Raw genomic sequence first — 25,516 nt, 5'->3', positions numbered from 1 at the left:
TTGGGCCAAAGGATCGAAGGAAAAAGTTATGTCATATTTTATGCATCAAAGACTCTCAACCAGGCCCAGAAGAACACACTACCGAGAAGGAGATGTTGGCTGTGGTGTACTCATTTGAAAAATTCCGACCATATCTACTGGGGTCGAGGGCAATAGTGTTCACTGACCATGTAGCCATTAAATATCTCCTAGCCAAGAAGGAATCCAAGCCAAGGCTAATCAGATGGGTGTTGCTATTGCAAGAGTTCAACTGGGAAGTCAGAGATAAGAGAGGGACCGAGAATATAGTGGCTGACCACTTAAGCAGAATTATCCAAGGAGAGGATGAGGAAGCCGTACCCGATGCTTTTCCAGAGGAAAATTTTTATTACTTAGGAGGGTCCACTAGACCCATCAGATGGGCAGCAGTGTTAGCATTAACTGGGCCCGAGGAGTCAGAGAAACGGAAAGGCAAACCGAATGATGAGCCCTGGTTCGCATACCTGGCAAATTATTTAGTTACTGGAGAACTACCTGCCTCAAAAGAAATCACTAGGGCCCAGAGGATGAAAATTAAAAGTGAATCCAAGTACTACTTTTGGGATGACCCATACCTCTGGAAGATGGGTTCAGATCAAGTGATAAGAAGGTGTATTCCCGTGTGGGAGCAAAGAGACGTACTAAACCATTGTCATGCACTAGCATGTGGTGGTCATTTCGGCCCAAGGAAAACTGTGAGGAAAATTCTGGATAGCGGTTTCTACTGGCCTTCGTTGAATAGGGATGCTTATGAGTTCTGCCAGAATTGCAATAGGTGCCAACTGACCGGAGGGATTTCTTTGAGAGATGAGATGCCATAGACTCCGATAATATTCTGTGAGATCTTTGATGTTTGGGGCATGGACTTCATGGGCCCATTTCCATCTTCATATGGAAATACATATATATTGGTTGATGTGGATTACGTGTCCAAATGGATAGAGGCCAAGGCTACAAGTTCAAGCGACGCGAAGGAAGTTTCATTTCTAAAGGCCAGTATATTCAACCGATATGGAGTTCCCCGACCGATCATCTCAGATAAAGGAACTCACTTCTGTAATAGGGCGATTGAAGCACTGATGAGAAAATATGGAGTCCACCATCGGTTATCTACTCCGTATCATCCCCAATCAAATGGGCAGGCTGAAATCTTAAATCGAGAGATCAAGAGCATCCTGGAGAAGACGGTGAATACCTCAAGGAAGGACTGGAGCAAGCGTCTAGATGATGCTCTCTGGGCCTATAGAACCGCTTATAAGACACCAATAAGAATGTCACCCTACAGATTGGTATTTGGAAAAATGTGCCACCTGCCCATGGAGATAGAACACAAGACGTATTGGGCAGTCAAAGAAATGAATATGAAGGCTCATGCGTGTGCGGAAGAGAAGAAGCTGCAACTGCAGGAGCTTGAGAAATTGAGGGTGGAGTCATATGATTCAACCATGTGATATAAGGAGAAAACCAAACTCTGGCACGACAAAAACCTTCGGGTCAAGGAGCCGCAGGTCGGACAGAAAGTACTCCTTTTTCAGTCAAAGTTCAAGCTCATGCCTGGAAAGCTGAAGTCCAAATGGATAGGGCCTTACACAATTGTTGGCATTCGAGCGCATGGAGCAGTGGAAATTCAGGGAGTCAATGCTAACTCTGTTCCTTTCCTTGTTAATGGTCATAGAGTGAAGGTATTTAGGGATAGCTCGGAGTTGTGTGAAGTGGAAGAAATTCCACTCCACACACCTTACACTATTGCCTAGTAAGCCATGTTTAAATATTTTTCAGAAATTACTGGGTCAGGTAGATAGGGTAAAATTTTCGATCAACTGACTAGACCAGTTAGTTCCCAAGAATATTTAAACATTTAGATGTAAACACAAATTTGAAAAGCTTATCTCTTTGACCCAGATGTTCAGCAAATTTCGTTTTTTACTAAGTGTTGAGGATTATCCGGTCCGAGGGAAGCGGAGAGAAATTAGGGAGAAGTTAAAAAATTTCGAATTTCAAAAAGCTGGCGAGGCGTACGGTTGCTTGCGTCAGGACGCGACCGTTCGCCTACAGCCAATCATGTCGTTTTGTTTTATTTCCTTTTCTTTTTCTTTTATTACTTTTCTTTTATTTTCCTTTTATTTTCCTTTTTTTCCCCCTAAAATAACTTCCCTAAAACTAATTAACTTCCCTCTCCTAAATTAAAATTCCCATAACTCCTAAAACCTAACTCGAAATAAATTATTTTTCTCTCTGCAGTGCCGAAAGCATACCACCAACTGGTCAGTAGACTCCTTTGTGGCGTAGCCACCCTATTCCTTCTTCTCTTTTTTTGTGGTCTGGATAATATTTTTGAGGCCATTTTCTCCATTTTTCTACTTTCTCTTTCACTTTTTTTTTTTTTTTTTTTTTAGGACCAAGTATTTCTTCCTGGTCAGTTTTCTTCAATTTTTTGCTTCTTTCTCCAGTTGGTTCTCTGCCTCTGCTCTTGATCAGTAGCTTCTTGCCTTATGCCTTTCATACACACAGTCCTAGTGGCTAGTGGGTTATATCGGGGTTTAAAGGAGAGGGCCTAGAAAAAAAAGGGTTCTAAGGGAAGGGATTTTTTTATTTTTTTTTTTAGAGGGAGGTTTCCTACTGCCCTTAGGATTTTGCTACACGCGGTCACTTCTCCCTAGACATCATGTGGCAGCCACTCTTCTCTCTTTTTTTTATGTGTTTAGCGGAAAGTAGTTCCACTTTAGGCCTTTAACTCACCATTTAAAAGTGCTTTCGTATCTGGCCTTAAGTTTGGGCTTTTCTCTCATACTCGCATCATCTGTACTGACTAGGATCTACTGGGAGGGGTGGTTTCCATTGTTTAGCATGCTTTATCTCCATCAATTCCCCTCACCGTCAGTTTGAAATAGTTGAGTTTTAAGCCCGTTCATTCAACACATATCCTAAAAAAAACGTAACCTAAACTGACTTACTAGGGTCTGACTCGACACGTGACAACACATATATACAGTTATACTGGCCATTAGGTTCCCCCCTCCCACTTCATCCTTTCTTGCCCTCAAGTAGCTCAGTGAAGTGGAAAACAGGACGGCTAGTATCAAACACATAGAAACACAGAAAACATAGAAAAACACATAACACATGGAAAACATACTATATATGAAAACTTCTCACACTTAGACTATGCAATAGGCTAAGTGGGGGAAGAGTAACTAACATAGAGAGCCTATAGACAAAGTAGAACAAAAGACTAGATATGCAAAAGATACTATGTCCACAAAACTTCTCACACTTAGACTATGCAATAGGCTAAGTGGGAGAAGATATAATACTTAACAAACAAAAATCACATAACAGAATGAAAATTTCTAAACAACCTAAACACATATCTCGTGTAAACCCCAGCCTTCTCACACTTAGACTATGAAATAGGCTAAGTGTTATGAAAAGGGGTATACGCATGCTATCACAAACATATTAACACATAAACGTAAAACTGACACACATAGAAAAGAAACTAAAAATTACGAAAATCTAAAAGAAAAACTAACTGGTCCGTGTGGGGGTGTGTCATTGCTTCCTTCGGCTCCTCTTCGGGAAGGTGCATTGTGTAGCTATTGTGCTGGGTATTTCAGGTGGTACATCATCGGAGGTGTCATTCTCTTTTTCTTATGATTCTTGAAAGTCCCTATGATTTTCCTCTTTTCCATGGGCCGTAGACGATGGTTAGAGGGGTCCTTGCTCCTGATCAGTTTGGGCCATCGTTCCAGTTTTCTGATGATAACGGCCGTTAGGACCTCCCTGTGATTCTTGATCTCCTTCTTTAAGCTTTTGGATGCTAATGGACCTTTCTGGGCAGTAAGCTGGCTCTCTTTGGCTTCAATGACCACCTCCTCTTCTGGCCCTTCAGTTAGGTGCTCCCCAGGTTTTGTAGGATCCCCTTCTTCCTGGCCAGTAGCGGCAGGCGATTCTGCATCTGTAATTGGGTGGCTTTCCTCCTGGGTAGTAGTCAAGACGGGATCCTCCCCAGGTTTTGTAGGAGTCCCTTCTTCTTCGCTAGCGATCTCCACCACTTCAGATTCGGTAGTTGCCCCTGCATTCCTTGCCATTTCACGCCCCATGCACCTCTGCGATATGCACTTCGGTTTCTGCCTTTCCTCCTTCGGGTCGTCCTTTAGCACCAACTTTCTCTTCACAACTTTCGGCTTTATCACGGTTGACACTTCTGCCTCAAACTGGTCTGTTGGAACCTTGCGTTTTGTCTCCACTACTTTCTCAAACTCCGCCTTCTCTACTGGCTTGGCGGGTTCCTCCTCTGGTTCTCTTGTCGGTTCTGTTGGGCTCTTATCTCCTACTGCCTCAGATGCGAGGTCCGGACCCTCAGCCATCTTGGAAGCATCTTCCTCTTCAGCTGCGGATATTGATTCTGATTCACTCTTGATGGTTGTGCAGCAATCTTCCTCAATGCTCGCATCCAAGTCAACAGGCAAGGCAGTGGCTAATCCTGAATGAGTGGTGACTGAATCTACCCCTGCTCTCCTTAGCCAGTTGGACTCAGTGTCTTTAAACTGCGGAACACAAAAAATAAAAAAAAAGTTTATTTACAATATTTACACCAAAATTCATAACAAAAGCACATGATACGCCATCCATCCCCGGCAACGGCGCCATTTGACAAGACGACGTTTTATATTAGGGGCGGCGACTCTATGTGTCTGCGTCAACTGGCCAGGAGGGTGACTAGACCTAGTTGTGTCGTTGGGTCTGTGCCTAAAACCTCTTGTCAACAAAAATACCTCAACCCACTTCTACTGGCTAGTATAGTGGAGTAAGGGTTGATCCCACAGAGATGGATGTAGGCGAAGTGCAATTGCAAAGACATTTTGGAAGGGTTGGTTAGCTACCACGCTTTTGGGGTTGAGTTCTACCTAGGCGTAAAATTAAAATGAGACTCTACCTATACTGACCAGTAGGTAACTAAATGCTTAATGCTACTGGATGTGTACGTGAATGTGAAAGTTGGACACCTAGTTATGCATATGAGAAGCTACTAGACGAAACTTACTGAAAATGGCTAGACAAAAGATAAAGAGAATCAAAGGACATGCTGGCAGATTGGTTGCTGGGTTTGCAGAAAAGCTGAAAAAAAGTGCAAGTTCAAAAGGAAAAAGTAACTAAAGCAACTTATCTTTGATTGTGACATTTTCTTCTTCACCAAGCTAAACTAACCAGATCTAACAAACTCCATTGATGAATGATCAAGCTCAAAAATTCGTAAATGCAATATTTAACTTGAAATCAAGAACGAACGCAAGAAAAACTGAGATTTACGCATACTGGTCAACAGGACAGGGTGACAGAAACAAGCAGAAACGAATTCCATGCATTTTTGAGAAACTTAACCATATTAAAACTTGTAAACACTTTTGGAAATACTAGATCTAACTAAGCTAGGCAGATTCAAGCACTTAAACAACATAAAACTATCAGATCTAGCTAACTAGAGAGATTTAAAGCAATAACAAAGCTGAAACTCAAATAAAACCATAAAAACTTAACTTCATTCAAACTTTCAAACCAAAAGATGCTTTAAACAGATTAACTACTGAAATCCGAGACAAATGCAAGTAAAAAAAGTTCTTAAACTAAGAAAGCATTTAAAGAAAGCATGTAAATGGCTGATGGCTTCTTCTGAAACTGGAACTGGACTACCGTGGCTGGAATGATTCAGGCATGATGACTCCCCGCCGGCTGGTGGCCGGAATCTTCATGGCAGGCTGCTGGATTTAGAGAGTGGAACTTAGAGCTAATGGAGGTATTCTCCCAAAAAGTGTTCTCAAAGTGATGATAAAAGTCAAAAGTCATTCCTCCTTATGTTCAACTCCTATTTATAGGGTGGCTTGCCCTAATTTCTAGGGCTGCCTCTTCATACGAAATGACAATTTTGCCCCTCTTTAGTAGTTGATTGTTCCAAGCAAGTCCTTCTTTCTCGTGTCCAGTTCCGTGGCATCCATCCTGGCTAGTGTGCACCTTTTTTCTCATACTGACCAGTTTGTACACTTTTGCTGCTTTTTCACCTGAATTCCTTCTAATCCTTTTCATCTAATTTAGTACCTCAACCTGCACACTTTAGCAACTATTTTGCAGATATTATCCAATAAAGCACGTTATACTGACCAGTAACCAAGGCTTAGAACGAGACTCATCAGTCATATAGGAATTCATGAAGAAATATGGGAAAAAGCCGAAGGCGAGCAAGTTCTTCGCCAAGATGTCGGAGGCATGCCGGAAACAAGAAGAGGTAATTCCTGCCCTAACCCCACTTACAATCCCACCAAGGCCCAAAACCTTAATCGAAACACCCACTGCACAAGCCTTGCCCACACCCAGAAAACCCCCAAATTTAACCCGAAACCCTAACCCAAGAGACAAACCCCCCAAACACTATTCCACAAACAAAAACTGAGCCCCTAGCCGAGTCCTCTGTAAATAAAGAAGAAACTGGAGAGGAGGAGAGTGATAGGATGGATACTGAGGAATCAGAAAGAGAGGAGGAAGGGGGTAGTCTAGTTGAGCAAAAAGAAACACTGGATGTAGAGGCCACTGGGTCAGGGGACGAAGGGGAAAAGGGGGAGGGTGTAGGTGGTGAAGAGGGAGATAAAGCAGGGGAAGATGAGCGAGAAGCAACAGGGGATGTGGGAGAGATGGAAGACCAGGACGTAGAGGAGGCTTTAGATGGTGAGAAGGGTAGTGAGGATAGACTAGATAAAGAGAGTGAGGCAATTGGTGATGAGAAGGCTGAGAAGGAAGGTGGGGATGTTGATGAGGAAGTTGTTGAGAAGGAGACAGAGGAGGAAGAAAATGCTAATGAGGAGGCTGTTGAGAAGGAAAAGGAAAGAGACGGCGATGGAAAAGATGCCGAGAAAGAGAGTGAGGAGAAAGAAACTGAGATCGTCGTGGTAGACGACACCACTACTGATGACCAAGGGACCCCGACAGATGAGAGGTTAACGAGGAGGCAGTCCCGTCGGAATAGAAAGCAGGAGGATGAGGCAGAGGCAGGCAGGGCCAAGAACCTGAGGCTGGAGGACATAGAGGAAACAGGGGATGATATCCCCCAGGTCCAGGAAACTTTGCCAGCCGAGAAGGATATTTCTCCAGAGGCCTTGGAGACGAGATATGAGGCGGAAAGGAAGAGGAAGGGAAAGCATACTGCTAAGTCCCAAAAGAAGAAATCTCACCCCGCGAACACCATTGTGGTGATTAGCGAGCTGGAGGCGATCCGAGTGTCATTTTCCCATCCGACAGAAGAAGAGGAGGCAAAAATACCTAATGTGGAAGAAAGCCCGTTCGAAACGATGGAGGTCCTAGTGACCAAGAGGTTGTTGGAAGCGATGGTCCAGTTTGAGGACCCCAAGTTGCAGCGAGCATGTGATGGACGCGCCGCGAATGGGAAGTCGGCGAAATCCGGGAAGAAACTGTGCCTCTCGGACCTGAGGGATCTAGGAGTGGAGAAGAAGTTCATCTCCTAATTCAAGAGCATCAGGTTCGATGGCTTCTTAACCACAACGAAGAGGAGGTACCGGTGGCTCTAGCGAAGGAGTTCTTCACATCCTTCAAATTCAAGAAAACTACGGATCTCGACGCGGACATAATCTCCTTCCGACTGTTCAATGAGGAGATGGAGATGAGTATCAAGGAGTGGTCGCTGAGAATGGGGCTACTCACACCCGAGGAAGAGGAAGAAGGAACCTGGAACGAAAGAGAGATCGGCGCACCAAAGAATACAGCAGGCTTCGATGCTGAGGAGGCCTGGAGGATGATTGCCCACAAGAAGGTGGCAAAATTCAAGACGAGCACATCAAAAGGGATACACATCACTGACTCTGTACTCCGATTGACACAAGTATATATCAGGTACAATCTCTTGGGTCAAGTGGGTGCAACTCTCACCACACCAGAGTTGTATTTCATGTGGTGTATGATGAACAATGTGAAGGTCCACCTCGGGTACTGGACTACTTATGCGTGCCAGAGAGTCAGAACCCACTCCGACCGCCATCTCTACACTTGCAACTTGCTGGGATCGTACCTCCAGAGGAATGTGTCAATGAAGATAGCCGACTCAATCGCAAACCTGCCAATGTGTAGCGCCCCACGATACTTCGATCTCGCGTTCTTCTTCAACAAAGGATTGACGATAATGAAGGATGATGTGCTGAGATTTTACGAAGTGGGGAGGTTTGATGGAGTCAAGATAAATACTGAAAAGGCAGAAGAAGAAGGTTGTGAAAGAGTGGCAAATGAAGGGTGGCAGACAAGGATGGAGGAGACGATGTTGAAGCTGGGCGCAAATACGGTGCAGCAACAGGAGATTTTGCTGAAGCTGCACCAAGAAGCGGCAACATAGAGGGAGATGATGGCTGCGCAAGCTGACAAGATGGCCCAGGCTGTGGAAACAATGATGAGAATGGTCACCGTGGTTGACCAAAAGATCCTTCGTGGTTGACATGAAACAATCAGTAAGAACAGAGTGAGAACGCAATACGAAACGAAGCAACAGAAATTTAAGCGACAAAATCGAAGAACAATTAAAACTAAAGCAGATCTACGGTTACTAGACGAAGTAAAATAAAAAGAAGGCAGAAAGATCAAAATCCATGCAAACTCGGTTTCCCCTGTTCAGATCCACACTTCGGATGCTAAATCCACTCCGGATCCAAGCATCCGAAACAAACTCCGACCAAAATTATATCCATAACTACTAATTCGCCGATTCACCACAGATCAACAACAACAGCACAGATCCACAACCTATTTCCCAGATCAAGCATCAAGCACAGAAACATCCAAAACAGATAATAACATTCAACTTCTGAAATAAACCTCAAAAACGTAGAATCAACGTAAATCAACACAAAATAAACACCATCATGACGTAAACTAAATGCATAGATAACGGTAAGTAGCAAACAACCAATCGACTTCAGAAACGTTGAAGTTCAACGGAATAACAGTGTAAAAACTGAATGTAAACTGATTGTATCTTCGCCCTTCGTGAGGAAGGTGTTACCACTAACTTTCTCTGAAGATGAAACCCCTAACTACCCCAGAATTCCCATTTTTCCCAAGTGTGTGTGAGTGTGTGAGCTGAGAGCAAAATCATGTATATATCGTGTGCTGCATGCTCCTCTTTATATAGGCGTGGAAGTGGGTCCAGCATGGTGTGAATAGTCTTCGTTACCCTCAGCTGTGGACTTCCTTCGTCTAGCCCTTTTTTTTCTCTTCAATTCTTCTCACTTCCCTTCGCTTTCCTTCGCCGGTCCACTGCCTACAGCTCTTCCCGGACCTAGCGATTTCCTTCACACACCTGGCTTAAAACTTGTGTTAGACCCAGTAAAAAGGTGATTTTTCACCACATAACCGATGCATGAAATTAGCCTTATCAGTAAGGAATGAGTGATCGAGCGAATCCAACAGTTAGTGAAGTTAGAGGCTATCTTGACAAACGGACAAGCCGATTAGATAGAAGAAGGGAAGGGGAAGATTCGGAGACTGTAGGTTCTTGGATTGACCTTAAGCTTGTGGGGATGGCTGCTAGAAAATGAACCAGTTTATGCATTTATGTGTCAACGTGTTTTAGTATATGTGTTTTTGTCTGTTTTCTTTGCTTAAGTCCTTTAGCGTCTAGGTCTAGTAGTTTGAGTCCTTTTTCTTTTTAGTAGAGTCGGTTAAGGGGAAACCATGCATTGAAACTTGCCTTATTCCTTTTTCTTGTCTTTATACTTGAGGACAAGTATGGTTTAAGTGTGAGCAGTTTGATAAGGCTCGTTTCATGCATTAGTTTTGGGTTAAAATTCTGTGCATTTGGGGCGCTGATCTGTGTTTATGAGTTCAGGTGTGTAGTAATCTGCCGGACCTAGGAGTTATTGTTACCTGACCGGGCAGATGTAAAAGAGATGGAATTGAAGTAAAAATCAGAAGTCGTCGTTCGGACCTGGGAGAATCAAAAGTTGGCGACAGGAGCAGAATGGAGCAAGAGCAGATCATTTTAAAAGTCTTACTCAAGGGCAAGAGTGTCAAATCACTAGAGGGATACCCTAGGGATCAGAGCCTCACATATATAAAGACCTCAACCTTGAAGAACAAGACAACCACTTATACACACTCTTAGCTCAAGCTTTCGTTCCATGCCTTAGTTCCACACTTCAAAGTTCTCATTTCTCATGCTGCACACTTGGAGATGGAGTGATTCTAGCCACCGTGGTTCTCATCGTCGTTTTTCTGTTGTGTAACACCGCCTTGTGAAGGCGAAGAAACAATATTTACTTGCTTTTGTTTAGTTTGTTTTCGTTTCAAGTACTTGTTGGTTTTAAGTTTCATAACTCTAGTTCTTCCTTTGATCTACTGGATTCGAACCTATTTCTCTTTATTATGGAAGTTTATGTTGGCTTTTGTTGGATCTCGCTGAGTTGATGTTTATTTCTTGCTTTTAGCTTTCGTTATTGTTGATTGTTGGATGTTTGGAGCTGAGATCTGTTGGTTTGTTGTTGGAGGTTGTGGATTTGTGTATGAAGATGTCTGGAATTGTTTTCTGTTTACGTTGTGCATGATTATGGCTATTTACTTTCTGTTTCTGCATCCTTTAGGTCCAGTAGCATAGATCTGTTAGTTTAGGCTTAAATTTCTCGTTTTAAGTTAGATCTGAAGTTCGCTCTGTTTTCATGGTGTTTAATACTCTGTTTTATCTGCTATTCTCGTTTAATTCCCGAAGAAGATGAAGTAGTGGGTAGTTAGAACCAGATCTGCTTTATGTCAGTACTTTTCTGCATGTACTTTACTTTTCTGCATTGTTCTCCAGACCCTGTTTGTACTATCTGCTTTGTCTTTTTACTTTTTTGCATGCTTTTCCAGACCCTGGTAGTTTAAGGAAACTTGTCTCTACTTTTCGCTTTATACTTGTCTCTAAAGTCATGCATGTTCCGTACGTCTTCATTTCTTAGACCCAGTAGGTAGAGTAAAGTTTTTCCTATCTCTCAGACCCAGTAGTTTTAAGTTCTCGACCCACAAAATTGCGTGGCAGCAGCCAACCCCCTTTTCCCAAAACACCCTCAAATGCAGTTTCGTAACACCTTCGTCCTCGTGGGATCGATCCTTTACTTCCCTGTGCTAGTTGTAGTATAGTGGGTTGATGTTTTTGAAGAAATAGAGTGCACCCAACGAACCCTTTCTGATAGTTTCATGATCTTCTAGCCTCTGAGACCTAGTCAAATCCTCTGGACTTGTTAGATCGAGTGATATCACACACAGCACGCACTGCACTTCTAAGCTCCTTCACCCACCATGACCGGAATCCTGCGTTAGATGGAAGTCCTTCAACTAAACACACACACCAGAGTTCCAACAATGGCCCCAACGCCGCCCCAGCCACCTCGGAGTCCCAACGTCTGAAAAACAAAATTCGATGGGAGTCGGTCAACAAGCTCCGGCCATGCACCTACCCCCTGTGGTTTTCGCCAATTCCCAACAGCCGAAGCTTGGTCCCCTTGCCCGCGGTGAAGAAAGGGAGCTAAGCGTCCTCTGCATCAAGGTCTTGGTCGTAGATGGTCCAATCTCAATCACCCCGGAATCACCATGCGCATAGGCAAAGATGACCGTTGGCGAGTCCTGCCAACCATCGCCCAACCTTTAGACGACAATTGTGCCACGCTGACCAACCTCCTCTGGTGAGATCCGGTCGGCAGTGATTCGCTGGGAAACGACAGTCGACGCCAGTGCATGAAGGGGACAGCACGAGGTGTGCAAGCTCGGTGCAGCGCATCCCAGTGGGGACCATAATTGACCAGGAGATCTCGCAGGATAGAGACAAATCCCCAGCCCACTCTCCACATGCCAAGTCAACTGAGGGGCGTTGTGTGCACACACTCACCAATCCTGCTCCATCCTAGCCACGGACTAGTATCGAGTACCACACCCGATAGGGACGTCTCGTAGGAAAGAGAAAAAATTCACCACACCTCATTCTCCACACGCCAAGATGACTAAGTGGGTGTGGCTGTTCACGTGTCTCTCCCTAGCCACGCTGGCTTAGATGATGCTAAAACGATGGGGACCATGTATGGGTGAGCAAAAAATCCAAAAACCAAATATCTGTACCGATCCAAACCGAAAATTTAAAATTTGGTTTGGTTTATTCGGTTTTACGATTTGGTTTGGTTTTAATAATTGAAAAGTTTTTATTTTTCAGTTCGGTTCGGTTCGGTCCAAATAATCGAAAAACTGAATTATATTTAATTATTTATATTATATATATATATATATAATATAAATAATTAAATATAATTCAGTTTTTCGATTATTTGGTTTTTTTCCTAATCCCTCTAACCCTAATCCCTCCACCAATCCACCACCAACTCCATCGTCCTTCCGTCGCCGGTCTCCCCTCCGTCGGCCAGCTCCGGCTCCACCCCCTCCAAGCCATCGCTGTCACCCCTCCAGCCGTCGCCCATCGCCCCTTCACGCTGTCGTCTCCACTCTCCACAGCTCCGACTCTAGGTAGAACTCTACTTACACTAGACCTGCCCAAGGTTTACCGAATCGGCGGTTAAAACCGAAACCGTAACCGCCGGTTACGGTTCCGAACCGAAACCGTGAGAATTTACCCAAACCGAAACCATCGATTTTTTGTTCAGGTTCAAAAATACATGAACTGAAACCATGCCGGAATCATCGGTTTCGAGAGGTTCGAAATCGGAACCGCCAAAAACGGCCGAAAAACCATGAAATCAAGCTGGAACCGCAAAAAACCGACGGTTCAAAACCGTGGAAAACTATCGGTTCGGTACTGAAACTGAAACGGCGGTTTTGGAACCGGAACCGTAACTGCGAAACACCCTCGCGGTCGGTTCCGGTTCAACAATTTTCAAAACCGGAATCGGCAGTTCCGAACCGTAACCGCCTGTTCCTGAACCGTGGGCACCTCTAACTTAAACCTTCAATTGCATCCCTAAACTCACATGTGCAACTTCCTCCCTCCCTCTAGTTCCTAATATGGAAGTATGATTAATTGATTATTAGTTCAAATTCTATCAATGAAATTTTTAGATTGTTTCAGATTTTAGATTTTTTCAGATTCTATCAATGAAATTTTAGATTGTTTCAGATTGTTCCACCTGTTTTAGATTCTATTAATGAAATTTTGTCCAGATTATCTCAATTAATTTTTTTTCCAGATTCTGTCAATTACATTTCAGATTATTAGATTTTTGTTTTGCTGAGGAGTATGAACAGTTAATACATTTATGAGGATTTGAGTTCATTTAGATGTTTAAGTTTTACCATGCTTAGCAGTTAAGTGGCAGCCGCTGTTGTTATGTAGATGAAGAAAGTGTTATGCTAATTTTGACATGTTTCTTTTGTACTTATAAATTTCAGATTTAGTAAGTAAATGGCAAACTGTTTTTTTCCAATCTACAACATAGATTATTCAGCATCAAGTTGTAATGTAAGTTATTCATTAATTTTGATGTAATTTATGTATTGTTAAGTTGCAAACTGATTGCTAAGTATCTCTAAATCTTTCTTATTATAGATGTTTGATACGCTCGGATTTTGCACTGTTTTAAGGCATTTGTTTGGTCTTATTATAGATGTCCATATTTTAGAATATTTTCTCTATTTTGGTATTTTGACATGTTCTGTGAGATTTGTGCATATTTGAGCCTAAAAAGACAGGAAAAAGTCGAAGTTGGAAATCTGGAGTGATCATGCCGTCCAGCGGTCCACTGCAACATACGTAGCGACCGCTGGAGCCTAGCGACCACTACAACTATAGCGGTCCGCTCCGAAGAAAGTTGTGCTGAAAATCAGAAGACGCCTAGCGACCACTCGAGAAGCTCCCGAAGCTACTGGAATATTTGCAGTGACCGCTACAACATCATGCAGCAACCGCTATCCAAAAGGGCAGAAGCTACGGACAATGCACATCGACCGTTGGCCAAGGTGCAGCGGCCCGTTGCAAAAACACGGCGCACTATTTGACCTACTTTCTCTCCAGAATTTACTAAATTTAGCCACCTTTTACCTTATTCTCATAAGACTCAACTTTTCCTCTATAAATACCCCCTCAAACCTGTTCATTAGAATCTTCTTTTTGCCTCATAATTCTAGAGCATAAAATTGAGAGAGTTCTTCGTTGTGAAAGAGGTTGATGACGGAATCAAGAGAAGATCAAGGCTTCAAGGATTCAACCCTTGGGTTTTATTGCTTTAGTTCTTACGTTCACTTTGTTTTCCATTCATTCTATGTTTTCTTATTCTATCATGTGTAACTAAACTCATAGGATTCTAGGGATGTGTTAGTAACGACTTTTGGTTATACAATTCCTTTTTCTATTTAATATCCGTTTTGTTTTTACTTCGTTTCTTCCTTAAGTTGTTCGGTAATACTTCATGATTGAGTGACACATTCGATGAAGATTTAATATAACTTGCTACATAATCGTGAGAGGAGGTTGACGAGTTAGATCCACTTAATAGACACTACAATTAGCTTCCCTTAAAACGACACTGTTAATTGAGAGTGAGGACTTTTCAAGGGTCTTAGGAGCTTTTCGGAGTTACGAATCTAGGATTGACAACCCTAGTGTTAGTAATCTACGCTTGTACCGCATGGGCATAACCTGTGTGACGTGTTCTATCGAAGTATAAACTGTGCTAGGGTATTGTAGTTGGAACTTGTATAACCATAACTGTGAACGCACATCCTTGGAATTCTCTTATATCTCATATATTTATCTCTATAATTTGTTGCAATTAGTTGTTTATTGCTTTCAGTGTTCTTGTTCTCAAAAAGTTTTCAAAAATCTTTGTTCTTCCAAATAGTGAAAGGAGGTTAGTAGAAGATAGTCAATCTGTGATTCTATCCCCATGTTCGATATCCCGACACTAACCTTTAGCTATACTAGATCTACCATGTATACTTGCAGGTATTTTTAGTGCTAATAAAAAGTGCATCAATGTTGTGTAATGAAAGTGAAGCGGTTGGAGATACCATCGAAAATAATGCAACTGGAGATACTCCATCTGAGGATCCTCAAGACAAATGAGAGGCAAAAAAGAGAAAAACTATGGAGAAAAGATCAGAGGTTTGGGATCATTTTACTCCGTTCTTAGATAACAATAAGAAACAGAGAGCTAAGGGTGTGCATTGTGGGAAAACATTTTATGGAGAATCTAAGAATGGCACTTCATCACTTAAAGAACATTTGAGTAAATACAATAAAGTTTCAACTACAGGTCCTAGGCAAACACAGTTGGTGTTACAATCTGGTCAAAGCTCATCCCTTAATAATTGGAATTTTGAGCAAGAAGAGGTTAGGAAAGCTTTAGCTTATATGATCATTGTGGTTGAGTTGCCTTTTAAGTTTGTTGAAGGGGAGGGTTTTAAATACTTTTGTTTGAAGTCATGTTCTCAGTTTAAGATTCCATCTAGATGGTCAGTTTCACGTGATTGTTTTAAGTTCTATGAAGATGAAAAGAAATTGCTCTAGACATTGCTTAAATCGGCCAACCAAAGAGTGTGTCTTACCACAGATACATGGTCTTCTTGTCAGAAAGTGAACTACATGTGTTTGACTGCTCACTATATTGATAATGATTGGAAATTGAACAAAAAAAATTATTAATTTTTATCCAATTTCTAGTCATAAAGGTATAGATATTGGTTTGGAAATTGAGAAATGCTTGCATGATTGGGGAATCAATAGGGTGTTCACCATTACTGTTGATTATGCTTCTTCGAATAATACTGCATTTGTTTATTTGAAAAGAACTATTAGGAAATGGGGGGAAAGTGTTGGAAATTGTGACTATATGCATATGAGGTGCATTGCTCATATATTGAATTTAGTGGTGCAAAAAGGCTTGAAAGAGATTGGGCCTTCGGTGAAGAAATTCAGAAATGTTGTTCGGTTTATTAAACACTCACCTACTAGGTTGGGCAAATTTAAGGAGTGTTGTGAACTAGAAAAAATATCTAGTAAGAGCATGTTGTGCTTAGATGTTGCTACTCGATGGAACTCAACATTCTTCATGTTGGAAGCTGCAACAACATTTGAGAAAGCTTTCTATAGGTATGAGTTGATAGACTCATCATATAAAAATGATCTTGAAGCAAAGCAAAAAGATCTTGAAGTTGATGATGATGAGGAGGAGGATGAGGATGTGGATGTGGATGGAGATAGCGTTCAGGGGGTGCAGAAGATTGGAGGAAAGCAAAATTAATGTTGAATTTCTTGAGGATTTTTTATGAGGCAACGAGTAAGATTTCTGGATCTTTATATGTTACCTCTAAATTATTTCGTCATGAGATTTACAAAGTGCATGCATTGTTGAAGGCTTTCATAGAGGCTGATAATTTTGAATTGAGTATCATGGCAAATAAAATGAAAGAAAAATTTGACAAATATTGGGGAAATCCTAGGAAGATGAATAAGCTCATTTTCATGGTTGTTGTTGTTGATCCTCGATACAAGTTGAAGTTGGTGAAACTTGTGTTGGCACATATGTATGATGATGAGTTGGCTAACTCATTTGGAGATGAAGTTGAGGCTGAATTAGTTAACATGTGTGGTGATTACAAACAACCAATTGTCCAACAAAATATAGGACATGCAGAATTGAATTTGACAAATGCTACACGTGATGATAATGATGTATTAAAGAATGCTATGAAAATGGTGGGTTCCTTGTATGAGACTTTTCACCAAAGGCATGATGAAGTCAATGATGTACAGAAATATCTTAAGGAGGATATTGAGAGTGGTGGGCCAAAATTTGACCTTTTGGACTGGTGGAAAAATAAAGAATATGAATATCATGTACTCTACCAAGCTGTCCGTGATATTACAGCAGTTCCTATCTCCACTGTAGCATCTGAGTCGACTTTTAGCACCGGTGGCCGAGTTCTTGATCCATTTAGGAGCTCTTTAAGTCCTAAAATTGTCGAGTATCTTGTTTGTGGTCAAAATTGGCTTCGCAAGTCTTCCAAATTTAACGTTGAAGAAATTCTTGAAGATGTCAAAAAGATAGAAGAAGGTAATTTTATACATTTAAGTTTTTTGTTATTGATTATTTCATTTATACTACTTATATGACTCTTTTTGTGTATGTATTACATTGATGTCTACTCAAGATTCAACAAATTAATCAATCTCCATTATTTTTGGAAACTTGCACTTGGACAATATTGAAGACTTGTCATGTAAATTCATTTTGGATTTATTTTGATGTAATACGTTGAAACTATTGAAGACATTTTGGTAGACGTTTTTTTATTGTGGAATGTCGATTGCATATTTGTATTTGTTGGTTGATGTCTTGATGGATTATGGATATTATCATTGTTATGTTTTGTAGGTGAATATTATCATTGTTATGTTTTGTAGGTTAGAAATTTCTAAGTTACTATTTAGTTTTTTTTTTCCTCCAGATTTTCGATTTTATTATTAGGTTTTAGGTTTTTTGGTTTTCTATATAATTTTGGTTTTTCGGTTTAATTCGGGTTTTTAAGTTGAGTTTTTGATTTTCGGTTTTCGATTTTCGGTTTTTCAGTTTTCGGTTTCGGTTCGGTTTTAGTTTTAGCCTAAATTCGGTTTTCCGGGTTCGGTTCGTTTTGGGCGAAAAATCGAACCAAAACGCGAATGCACACCCTAGGACCATGTAATCTTTGAAGTGTGATGTGCGCCACGCGCGCTACGCGTTTAAGGTCCGGTCAATATACCACCACGTAGAGGGTCCAAGGACGGCTAGAAGACACCACCATCTCCCTCGGCATTTTACACGTCTTGAGTGGAAGTCAAGGCCCACTTTTGGGATCCCTTGTGCAACAATTCCTTGTGTTTTCCGAACCGATGGTAATAAGGATGTTTTATATGATCAACTGTGCTTTTTGAGAGGCGTTGCGAGTCATGCGCGCCACAAGTCAAGGTCTGGTCGATGTACTACTAGGTCAAGGGTCCGAAGACTGCTTGAGGATACCACCATTTCCCTCGGCGTATACACGGTCATGGTCATGTGAACGGGGTCACATGTTAGATGACACCTAAACCCGAGGTCGACAGAATTCTTTCTTACACGCACCGCAGCGGAAGTTAAGGCCCATATTTGGGATCCCCTGTTTGAGTACCACCTGCAAGCCAATACCGTGATGTATAGCTTTGCTTAAGTTAGGAATTAGGGCGTAGTCTAGAAAACCATGGGCTTGTCCATGGCTATTGTTGGGGATTGGTGCCCCTTGCACAGCGGAAGTCATGCATAAACAAATAAATCAGATCTACAGATCTATTTGACCGATTATGGGATCAATTAATCACATGTTAAACAATCAAAATTGCATTCAAGAACACAAAAAATCATGCTTTAAGGAATTAAACCCTAATTCATGATATTCTACGGATTGGGGTTACCGATCTGATTCTCCAAAGAATCGACGATTGCTTGCTCCTTCTCCACATGAAGATCTTCGTACTCGACCACAAATCTTCTAATCTGTATCCCGAACTCAGATAATGACCTTTGGGTGGACAAAGCTTGTCAGAATCAAAAAGGGCTTGATTAGAAAGAAGATAGAATTTCAGATCTTGAGAGAACTAAAAAAAAATTCACTGCAGAGAGCACAACGAAAATTATCAATTAAAAATTAATTAATCTTCTTTCTAATCTCCTTTTATATAGAGTTATGATGTGTCAGATTAAGGATCCATGGAGGTTGGACTTGGGCCAAACCCGTTGGACTTTTACTAATTAAATTGAGCCCCAATTTAATACAAGTCCAACAGAATATTATAATCAGCCACTACAGTAAAATAATATTGACTGCCCGTCCAATCCCAAATTACGAGTAATTCGGGCTTTACCTCTTTAATTTATTATTTCTCGTGTTTAAGATATAAATATCCATTAATTAATTTAAGTCTGCTATCTGACTTTAATTAATTAAAATCTTTTTCCAAGAGTTGTCTAGTTCAAAATCTTTATTCATTATTCTGGAATAAATTCCAACCGGCCGGGTTTCTGAATAATAAAACCTTTTTTGAACACCTCTTGACGATATTATCAAACTGGACTCACCCAGCACACGATTCATTGCAATAACAATACTAGCACCTCTAGACATTGATCACCACTACCCAAGATATCAGGATTCTTGGATTGCGAAAAATCCGCACCATTTGATAAATCAAAGTAGTGCATAATCAATATCGTATGCTCAATGTTATGTCAACAATGATTAAGAAATAACAATCACCGAGACCTCGTCTTTCGGTAAATAGCAAGAAAGACTTATCTCAATTGTTAGATCCTTCAGTGCTATACCACACCAGTGTCGTTTATTTCCTAAGGTAAGGAAACATGCGGACTAACACTACAACCTTTCACGATAGGTAGCCAAAGCCTATTTAGGTTGTGAAATTCTATTTCTCTTCTACAAAGAACCGGCTGTGTCACCTTCTGTGAACGTCGTTCACGACCAGTCTACTATGTAGAGGAATTAGACTTATTTGCTTCTTATACATTTAAATGTTTGAGAAACATCTTATAAATGCACAAGCAAACATCAATGCGATAAAATTACTTCTTCTCGCCTTGGGTTAAAAGTGGATTGTAGAATTTATTGTATACAAGCAATTCTATCTGTGCAACATGCTCGAAATATGCTTTTCAGTATACCAATCCTAACAGGTATTTTTCACCAAGCTTTCATGCTTCGGTGTGTGTGTGTGTTAGTGTTCCGAAGAGGGCTCGGCCCTCATGTGACATCTTCCCCCCACTTTCTTCGTTTTTTAAATTTAATATATTGAACCATAAAAAAAAAAAGGAACTCACTGTGGACAATTTATTAATACTGAAAATTACTACAAATATATTGATAAGTCTAGAATAGCTAAAGATATGCACAATGCACTTATCTAAATCAAATAATATTAACTCTTCTCCAAGATTTCTCCTATTTTTTATATTAAAATCATCTATCAATTAATCATTAAAGTTTGATTTTTATATATTAGTTGATAGATGTACATGTGGAGTGAAGGCATACAATGAGCCAAACTGGATCTGGAGTCTGATTCAAACTGTTTGTTGCCTATCAAGACGATTCCAAATTCTTTTATCTTACCATCGTTATCTTCGTCTTTGAAATAGGTTCGCGTGTGTACCTTGTACGCCTCAATTGGAGCTTGGATGAAGAAGTTATGGCCATTTGATGAAGGATGCGCGAAGCAGTGCGAACCCGGCGAAACGCCCGGGTTGGCACCATTTCGCCAGGGTCGGGCGTTTTTCTCGGAAACTGCCGAATTTCAGTTTTCAAATAGGTTTCTGAGCAGTTTTTTAGGGAGATTCAGACTTCCTTGGACGAAAAAAGAGAGGGGAAAAGAGAGAGAGAGGAGGAAGAAGAGAAGGAAGAAATTCCGGCCAACATTCTGACTATCCGTCTCCAAAACTCAATTACACTCAACGAGAGCATGCTTCCTATGGTTTTCATTGTGATATTTACCATGTGTTTATGTTAAACTCTCAATGTTGCTCCAAGTTGTGATTTAGGCTTGTTTATCTACACCTTTGAATTCACATTTTGACACCGTTGATGTGTTTAATGCTAGATTCTACTCCCTCCGTTCCATAGTAATGGAGGCGTTTCTTTACAGTACGGAGATTAAGAAAAATTGTGTTAGGTGAGTTAAGTAAAGGGAGAGTAAAGTGCAAAATGAAAAAGGTAGAGAGATGAAGAGAGAATAAAGTAAGAGAGAGTAAAGTAGGTGTGGAAAAATGTGTTGACTTTTACTAAAAAGGGAAATGACTCTATTACTATGGAACGTACCAAAATGACAAAATGACTACATTACTATGGAACGTACCAAAATGGCAATATGACTCTATTACTATGGAACGGAGGGAGTATCACTTTAGAGGCATCTATCGTTATAGATGTTTAATCATTGTGTATTGTTTGAATCGTTATAGATGATCTTTTATTCCCGCACTTCCGCATGAATTTAATACCTTTGAAAGTTAGTTCATGGAACAAGTGTTCAGCTGACTGTGAACTATACATCGCAAAAATGTTCAGTGCACGCGATTAGGTTGATTTATTAATCCCAAAATATGTGTTTTTTTATGTAGGTGTAAAATTTATTGAGTCTAATGAGAAACTTGGAGTGACATGTCTTTCTGTTGGTGAAATCCTTCTGTTTTTATTTGTTTGTTTTAATTTTGTCAACTTCTTTCAAAACTAAAAATCAAACCTTTGTTATGTTTTATATTTTAGAAGTTTAAACAATCTTTCACCTCCATGTGGATTGACACTTGAAATATTAATTACGATGATGTATTCTTGCAATATTGTAGTATTATTAGAGTTAATTTATTAAACTTGATATCTTGTTCGGATTGAATTAGATACTCTAAAATTTGGGTCATGCACCAGAACACGAAGTCTAATAAGCAAACAATTTATCACAAGCAAGTGTCATATACATTATATTATCTACACAAACGAGGTTTTTAGGTGTGGAAAGGTCTTGCTGTGTAGTAATCCCCATCACGGATAAATAAAAGTTGGAGTAAAATTGAAGAATAGGTATTTGGTATGTGGAAAGTGAGTTATTTATAAATGAAAATGAAAATGAAAATGAAAATGAAAATGAAAATTCGAAAAGAGTTGTTAAAAGCAATTAGAAATTCAACTACTTATTCATTTTTATGCATTATATAATAGTGTCACTCCTATTTGATCAACCGGCAGGTATAAAACCACGAAGTGGGCAAATAAAATCATTTTATAATGAATATATCTGTCCACATATTTTATGAATTCACAGAAAATGAAGAAAAAAACCCAGAAATTTCCTGCGCTTCTCCTCTCTCTGCTGAAATCACCGATATATATAGGCCTGTGTATCTACATATACACGTCACAACGAGATTCATCGAAGACCGAAGCGCGCCACCGCCGTCAGCCGTGAGTTATGGCCGTCGCTGCACAGCCCTCGCTCCGCCTCCACCACAATTATGCTTCCTTTCGCATGAATCAAAGCTCTTTCCGTAATCCCCAGCTCCATCCTCCCCACCGCTCCTCTCGTGCGAGAATTCGAGCAAGCTCTGCTGTTGCTCTGGAACCTGTGCGTCTTTTTCCTTACTCCTTTTATCGTTTATCTGCGTCTCTTAGTGTGTGTTTGTGTAGTGGCGGGAAACGCGCATCTCGGAATGATCAATAGAATATTGATTTTCTGAATTCGGTTGATTAGATGTCGATTAGCACATTCAATTTTTAAAACTGAACCTTGTATATATGAATCGTGCCAGACTCTTTGCTAGTAATGCATCTATTGGAGGTGGAAACTTGTGTTTGGTTTTATTTTAGGCTCTGGAAATCTATATTTTGATTGTGGTAATGTAGAAAGGGAGAAAAGCTGTTCCGATAAATGATTTGATGTATATGTAGAGGCATTTTCAAGCTTAAAAGGTCTTGTCAAAATTAACTAGCATGAAAATGACTTGATTTGTGAACGATGGATATATCACTTCTAGTAAGTTTAAGAAACAAAGAAGTTTTCGTTTTTGGAGAAGGAAAATGGTAATGAAGAAACAAAGGAAAATGAATCAAATGATAGTAGTGAAATCTTGTCTAATTAACTCATGTTGAACAATCTGATCTCACATTGTAAAACAAATTGCATCTCTATGAGGTTAGTGTCATTGTGCTAAATATATATCTGTGCTTACCAGGAATCAACCACTGATACTTCCTACGTTGACTTGTTTGCTTGTCCAATTTGTTACGAACCATTGGTACGAAAAGGTCCTTCAGGATTCAACTTGTAAGTTTAATTTTTTTTTTAAATGACTAAGCTTTTCAGCGTGATGTATTCAGCCATGATAGTTCTAACTCAAGTCCACGATGATGCAGACAAGCAATTTATAGGTCTGCTTTTAAGTGTAGGACATGCAACAAGTCTTACTCGAGCAAGAACATGTATCTTGATCTTACTGTTACATCTGGAACAAAGGAGTATAATGAGTTCCAACCAACTGGGACTGAGCTATTCAGGTGTACTATACTGATCCTCTTACCACCGTGTCCTAATCCATTATTGTACTTATATGTATATATATTGGTGTTGCGAGTGTGATTCATAACTGTTTAAAGTGTTATGTTGATGCTTTGTTTTCCCACATGCTATTTTATAGATTGTGAAATGACTGCTTCAGAGTAGGTCTTTGTGCCATTGTCTCCATGTACTCTATGTGGAGCTATGAACCCAAATAAACTTTTTATTTAGTATTTTTCCTACAATAGATTAGAATCTTGCATTTCATTTAGCAATGTCTGGTCATATGATGTGATCTTCATAAGAGGTAGCAGAATTGGCACCTATCTGCACAAGAGAACCACTAGGGGTACTAAATATAAAATATGATCTTAGCAGTTTGAGAACTTATCTTCTCTTTACTGGAGGGACTTGCTTTAGCCCCACCAAATGAGGCAAATCGTGTATATCAATTATCTGGCGACCGCTCTTCTGATTTGCAGGGTCTCGATGGTTTTTCTGGCAGTACTGTCTAGTTTGATGGGGTTTACTGCAGAAAGCTCACCATTTGAGGTTTTTCGTCCTGCCATGGTTTAGAAACCTTATTTGATGACATGAGACATTTAATCTCCTCCTTCCTCCCTGCAACAGAGCGTACAGAAGTTGATCCCTTCAGAACATTAAATCAATTTCCAAGATTTTGTATACTTATTTAGTTTAATATGACACTAGATTTTGCGAAATTTGTATGAAATATATTATATGGGTTCGGGTTAGCTATTCAAACTTGATGTTGGTGTCCTGGCTTTTACCAGGAGTCCACTTGTTTCGTTCGTATATGAGAGGGGCTGGCGCCAAAACTTTAACCGTAGCGGTTTCCCTGGTCCTGATAAAGAGGTAAAGTACTATATTTACGCAGCACAGAGCTTAAATCTGGAAAATTGGATGACATTCATGCAATTTTCTTAAAGTGCATTAAGAGAAGTGAGCACACTATCTTAGTATTTTAATTTCTCCTGTTGAATTTTAAAATGCATTGTTACACATTAACATTTTTTTTCTGCTCATATTGCATCTATGGTGGACCAAATTACAAATCTAGCTGATTTTTGCTGATCTGTCTTTTGAAATTGTGTACAGTTCACTATGGCTCAGGAGTACTTTAAACCAGCTGAAGGTGGAGTGCTGGTAGATGTGAGCTGTGGCAGTGGTTTGTTTTCAAGAAAATTTGCGAAATCAGGGGCTTATTCAAGAGTCGTAGCGCTTGATTTTTCTGAAAATATGCTTCGCCAGTGTTATGATTTCATAAAAAATGATGAAACTATCTTAAGCTCGTGAGCATTTCCCTCCTCAGTTACCTCTTTTTATTTACTGACTAGAACGTGGATACTTGAAACATTTTGGTTCAGCTCATTTAGGACTTTGTATCTTAAACAAAATAATTCAACCAAATTTTGATTGGAACTGGGCAGGAACATTGCCCTTGTGAGAGCTGATGTTTCGAGGCTTCCTTTTTCATCTGGTTCAATTGATGCTGTTCATGCTGGTGCAGCCTTACATTGCTGGCCATCTCCTTCAAATGCTGTACGTTCTTTAGGACGTCTCTGATTTCCAACTGTTTCAGACGAGAATTTTCTTTTGTATTCTTGTTCATTCAAATGCTTCTTTGTGTGTGTGTGTGTGTGTTTCTTAGATGATATATTTCTGGCATGAGTAAGTTTCCATTTGATATATGATTGGTTACTACATTTTGCTACTGTGTGTAGGTTGCTGAGATAAATCGGATAATGCGAAGTGGTGGTATTTTTGTTGGAAGTACTTTCCTTCGAGTCACTTCATCAACGCCTACTTTCTTAAGGCCTTTCAGACAGGTTGTCCATTTTACAATGATGCAACTCCCCTATTTCATCATTATTGAGGCATATTCCTAACTAACTTGTTTTAAGGAAAATGGTTAGAGATGTGGATTTTCATTGTGTGTGGTTGCTAGGAGCACTGAAATCTCTAATGTTAAGTTTGAAACTGTTCGTAATGAAATTTATGACTGATTTGCATGCTCTCTGCTAAAATTTGTTAGTCTGTTTGTTTTGGCAGAGAAACACAAGGAATTATAACTACCTGACAGAGGAGGAGATTGAGGACCTATGCATCTCGTGTGGGCTCATTAATTACACCAAGAAAGTGGAGCAGTCTTTTATCATGTTCTCTGCACAAAAACCTTGATTTCTTGCCTTGGTACCTTTCTTCCCAAATGTATGTGTATGTAAACGCACCCAAATCTAGCCAACGTTGTTGTAATATAAATATTTTGTAGGAGGTAATTAAGTGGTTGCCTTCTCTTTCTCAATCTATATCTTAATAGTTGTCTAATTCCATCACTCTTGGGCATACTAACGGCCTCTCTTTCTATTTCTCTCTCAAGATTAT

The 25,516-nt window shown here is 40.2% G+C and overlaps 2 protein-coding genes across 2 annotated transcripts; both read left to right on the top strand.

Annotated features, from left to right (window-relative positions):
• The first annotated feature begins 1,029 nt into the window (after nucleotides 1–1,029).
• LOC148928584 (uncharacterized) lies at nucleotides 1,030–1,469 on the top strand. The gene is made up of 2 exons (XM_089056714.1): nucleotides 1,030–1,074; nucleotides 1,161–1,469. Exons 1-2 carry the CDS (start codon nucleotides 1,030–1,032, stop codon nucleotides 1,467–1,469), a joined length of 354 nt encoding a protein of 117 aa, XP_088912840.1.
• A 20,394-nt stretch (nucleotides 1,470–21,863) lies between these two features.
• Nucleotides 21,864–25,436, top strand: LOC125197430 (S-adenosyl-L-methionine-dependent methyltransferases superfamily protein). The gene is made up of 8 exons (XM_048096167.2): nucleotides 21,864–22,180; nucleotides 22,788–22,879; nucleotides 22,969–23,109; nucleotides 23,905–23,986; nucleotides 24,230–24,423; nucleotides 24,562–24,673; nucleotides 24,856–24,960; nucleotides 25,184–25,436. Exons 1-8 carry the CDS (start codon nucleotides 22,028–22,030, stop codon nucleotides 25,310–25,312), a joined length of 1,008 nt encoding a protein of 335 aa, XP_047952124.1. The 5' UTR covers nucleotides 21,864–22,027; the 3' UTR covers nucleotides 25,313–25,436.
• The last annotated feature ends 80 nt before the right edge of the window (nucleotides 25,437–25,516 follow it).

The sequence above is a fragment of the Salvia hispanica genome, chromosome 4 (assembly GCF_029641045.1).
Source record: "Salvia hispanica isolate PSC_SH4W2 chromosome 4, Shi_PSC_v1, whole genome shotgun sequence".
NCBI lineage: Eukaryota > Viridiplantae > Streptophyta > Magnoliopsida > Lamiales > Lamiaceae > Salvia > Salvia hispanica.
Note: the sequence above shows the minus strand (reverse complement) of the source record. Positions and strands in the feature narration are given on the sequence as shown.

What these genes read in the sequence shown, in the direction of transcription:
- LOC148928584 (XM_089056714.1), top strand. Translation starts at nt 1,030, where the DNA reads ATGGAGTTCCCCGACCGATCATCTCAGATAAAGGAACTCACTTCT. An exon ending in AGATAAAGGAACTCACTTCT is followed by an intron (nt 1,075 to 1,160) that starts GTAATAGGGCGA and finishes TCAAATGGGCAG; the next exon opens with GCTGAAATCTTAAATCGAGA.
- LOC125197430 (XM_048096167.2), top strand. Translation starts at nt 22,028, where the DNA reads ATGGCCGTCGCTGCACAGCCCTCGCTCCGCCTCCACCACAATTATGCT. An exon ending in GGTCCTTCAGGATTCAACTT is followed by an intron (nt 22,880 to 22,968) that starts GTAAGTTTAATT and finishes ACGATGATGCAG; the next exon opens with ACAAGCAATTTATAGGTCTG. An exon ending in ACTGGGACTGAGCTATTCAG is followed by an intron (nt 23,110 to 23,904) that starts GTGTACTATACT and finishes GGCTTTTACCAG; the next exon opens with GAGTCCACTTGTTTCGTTCG.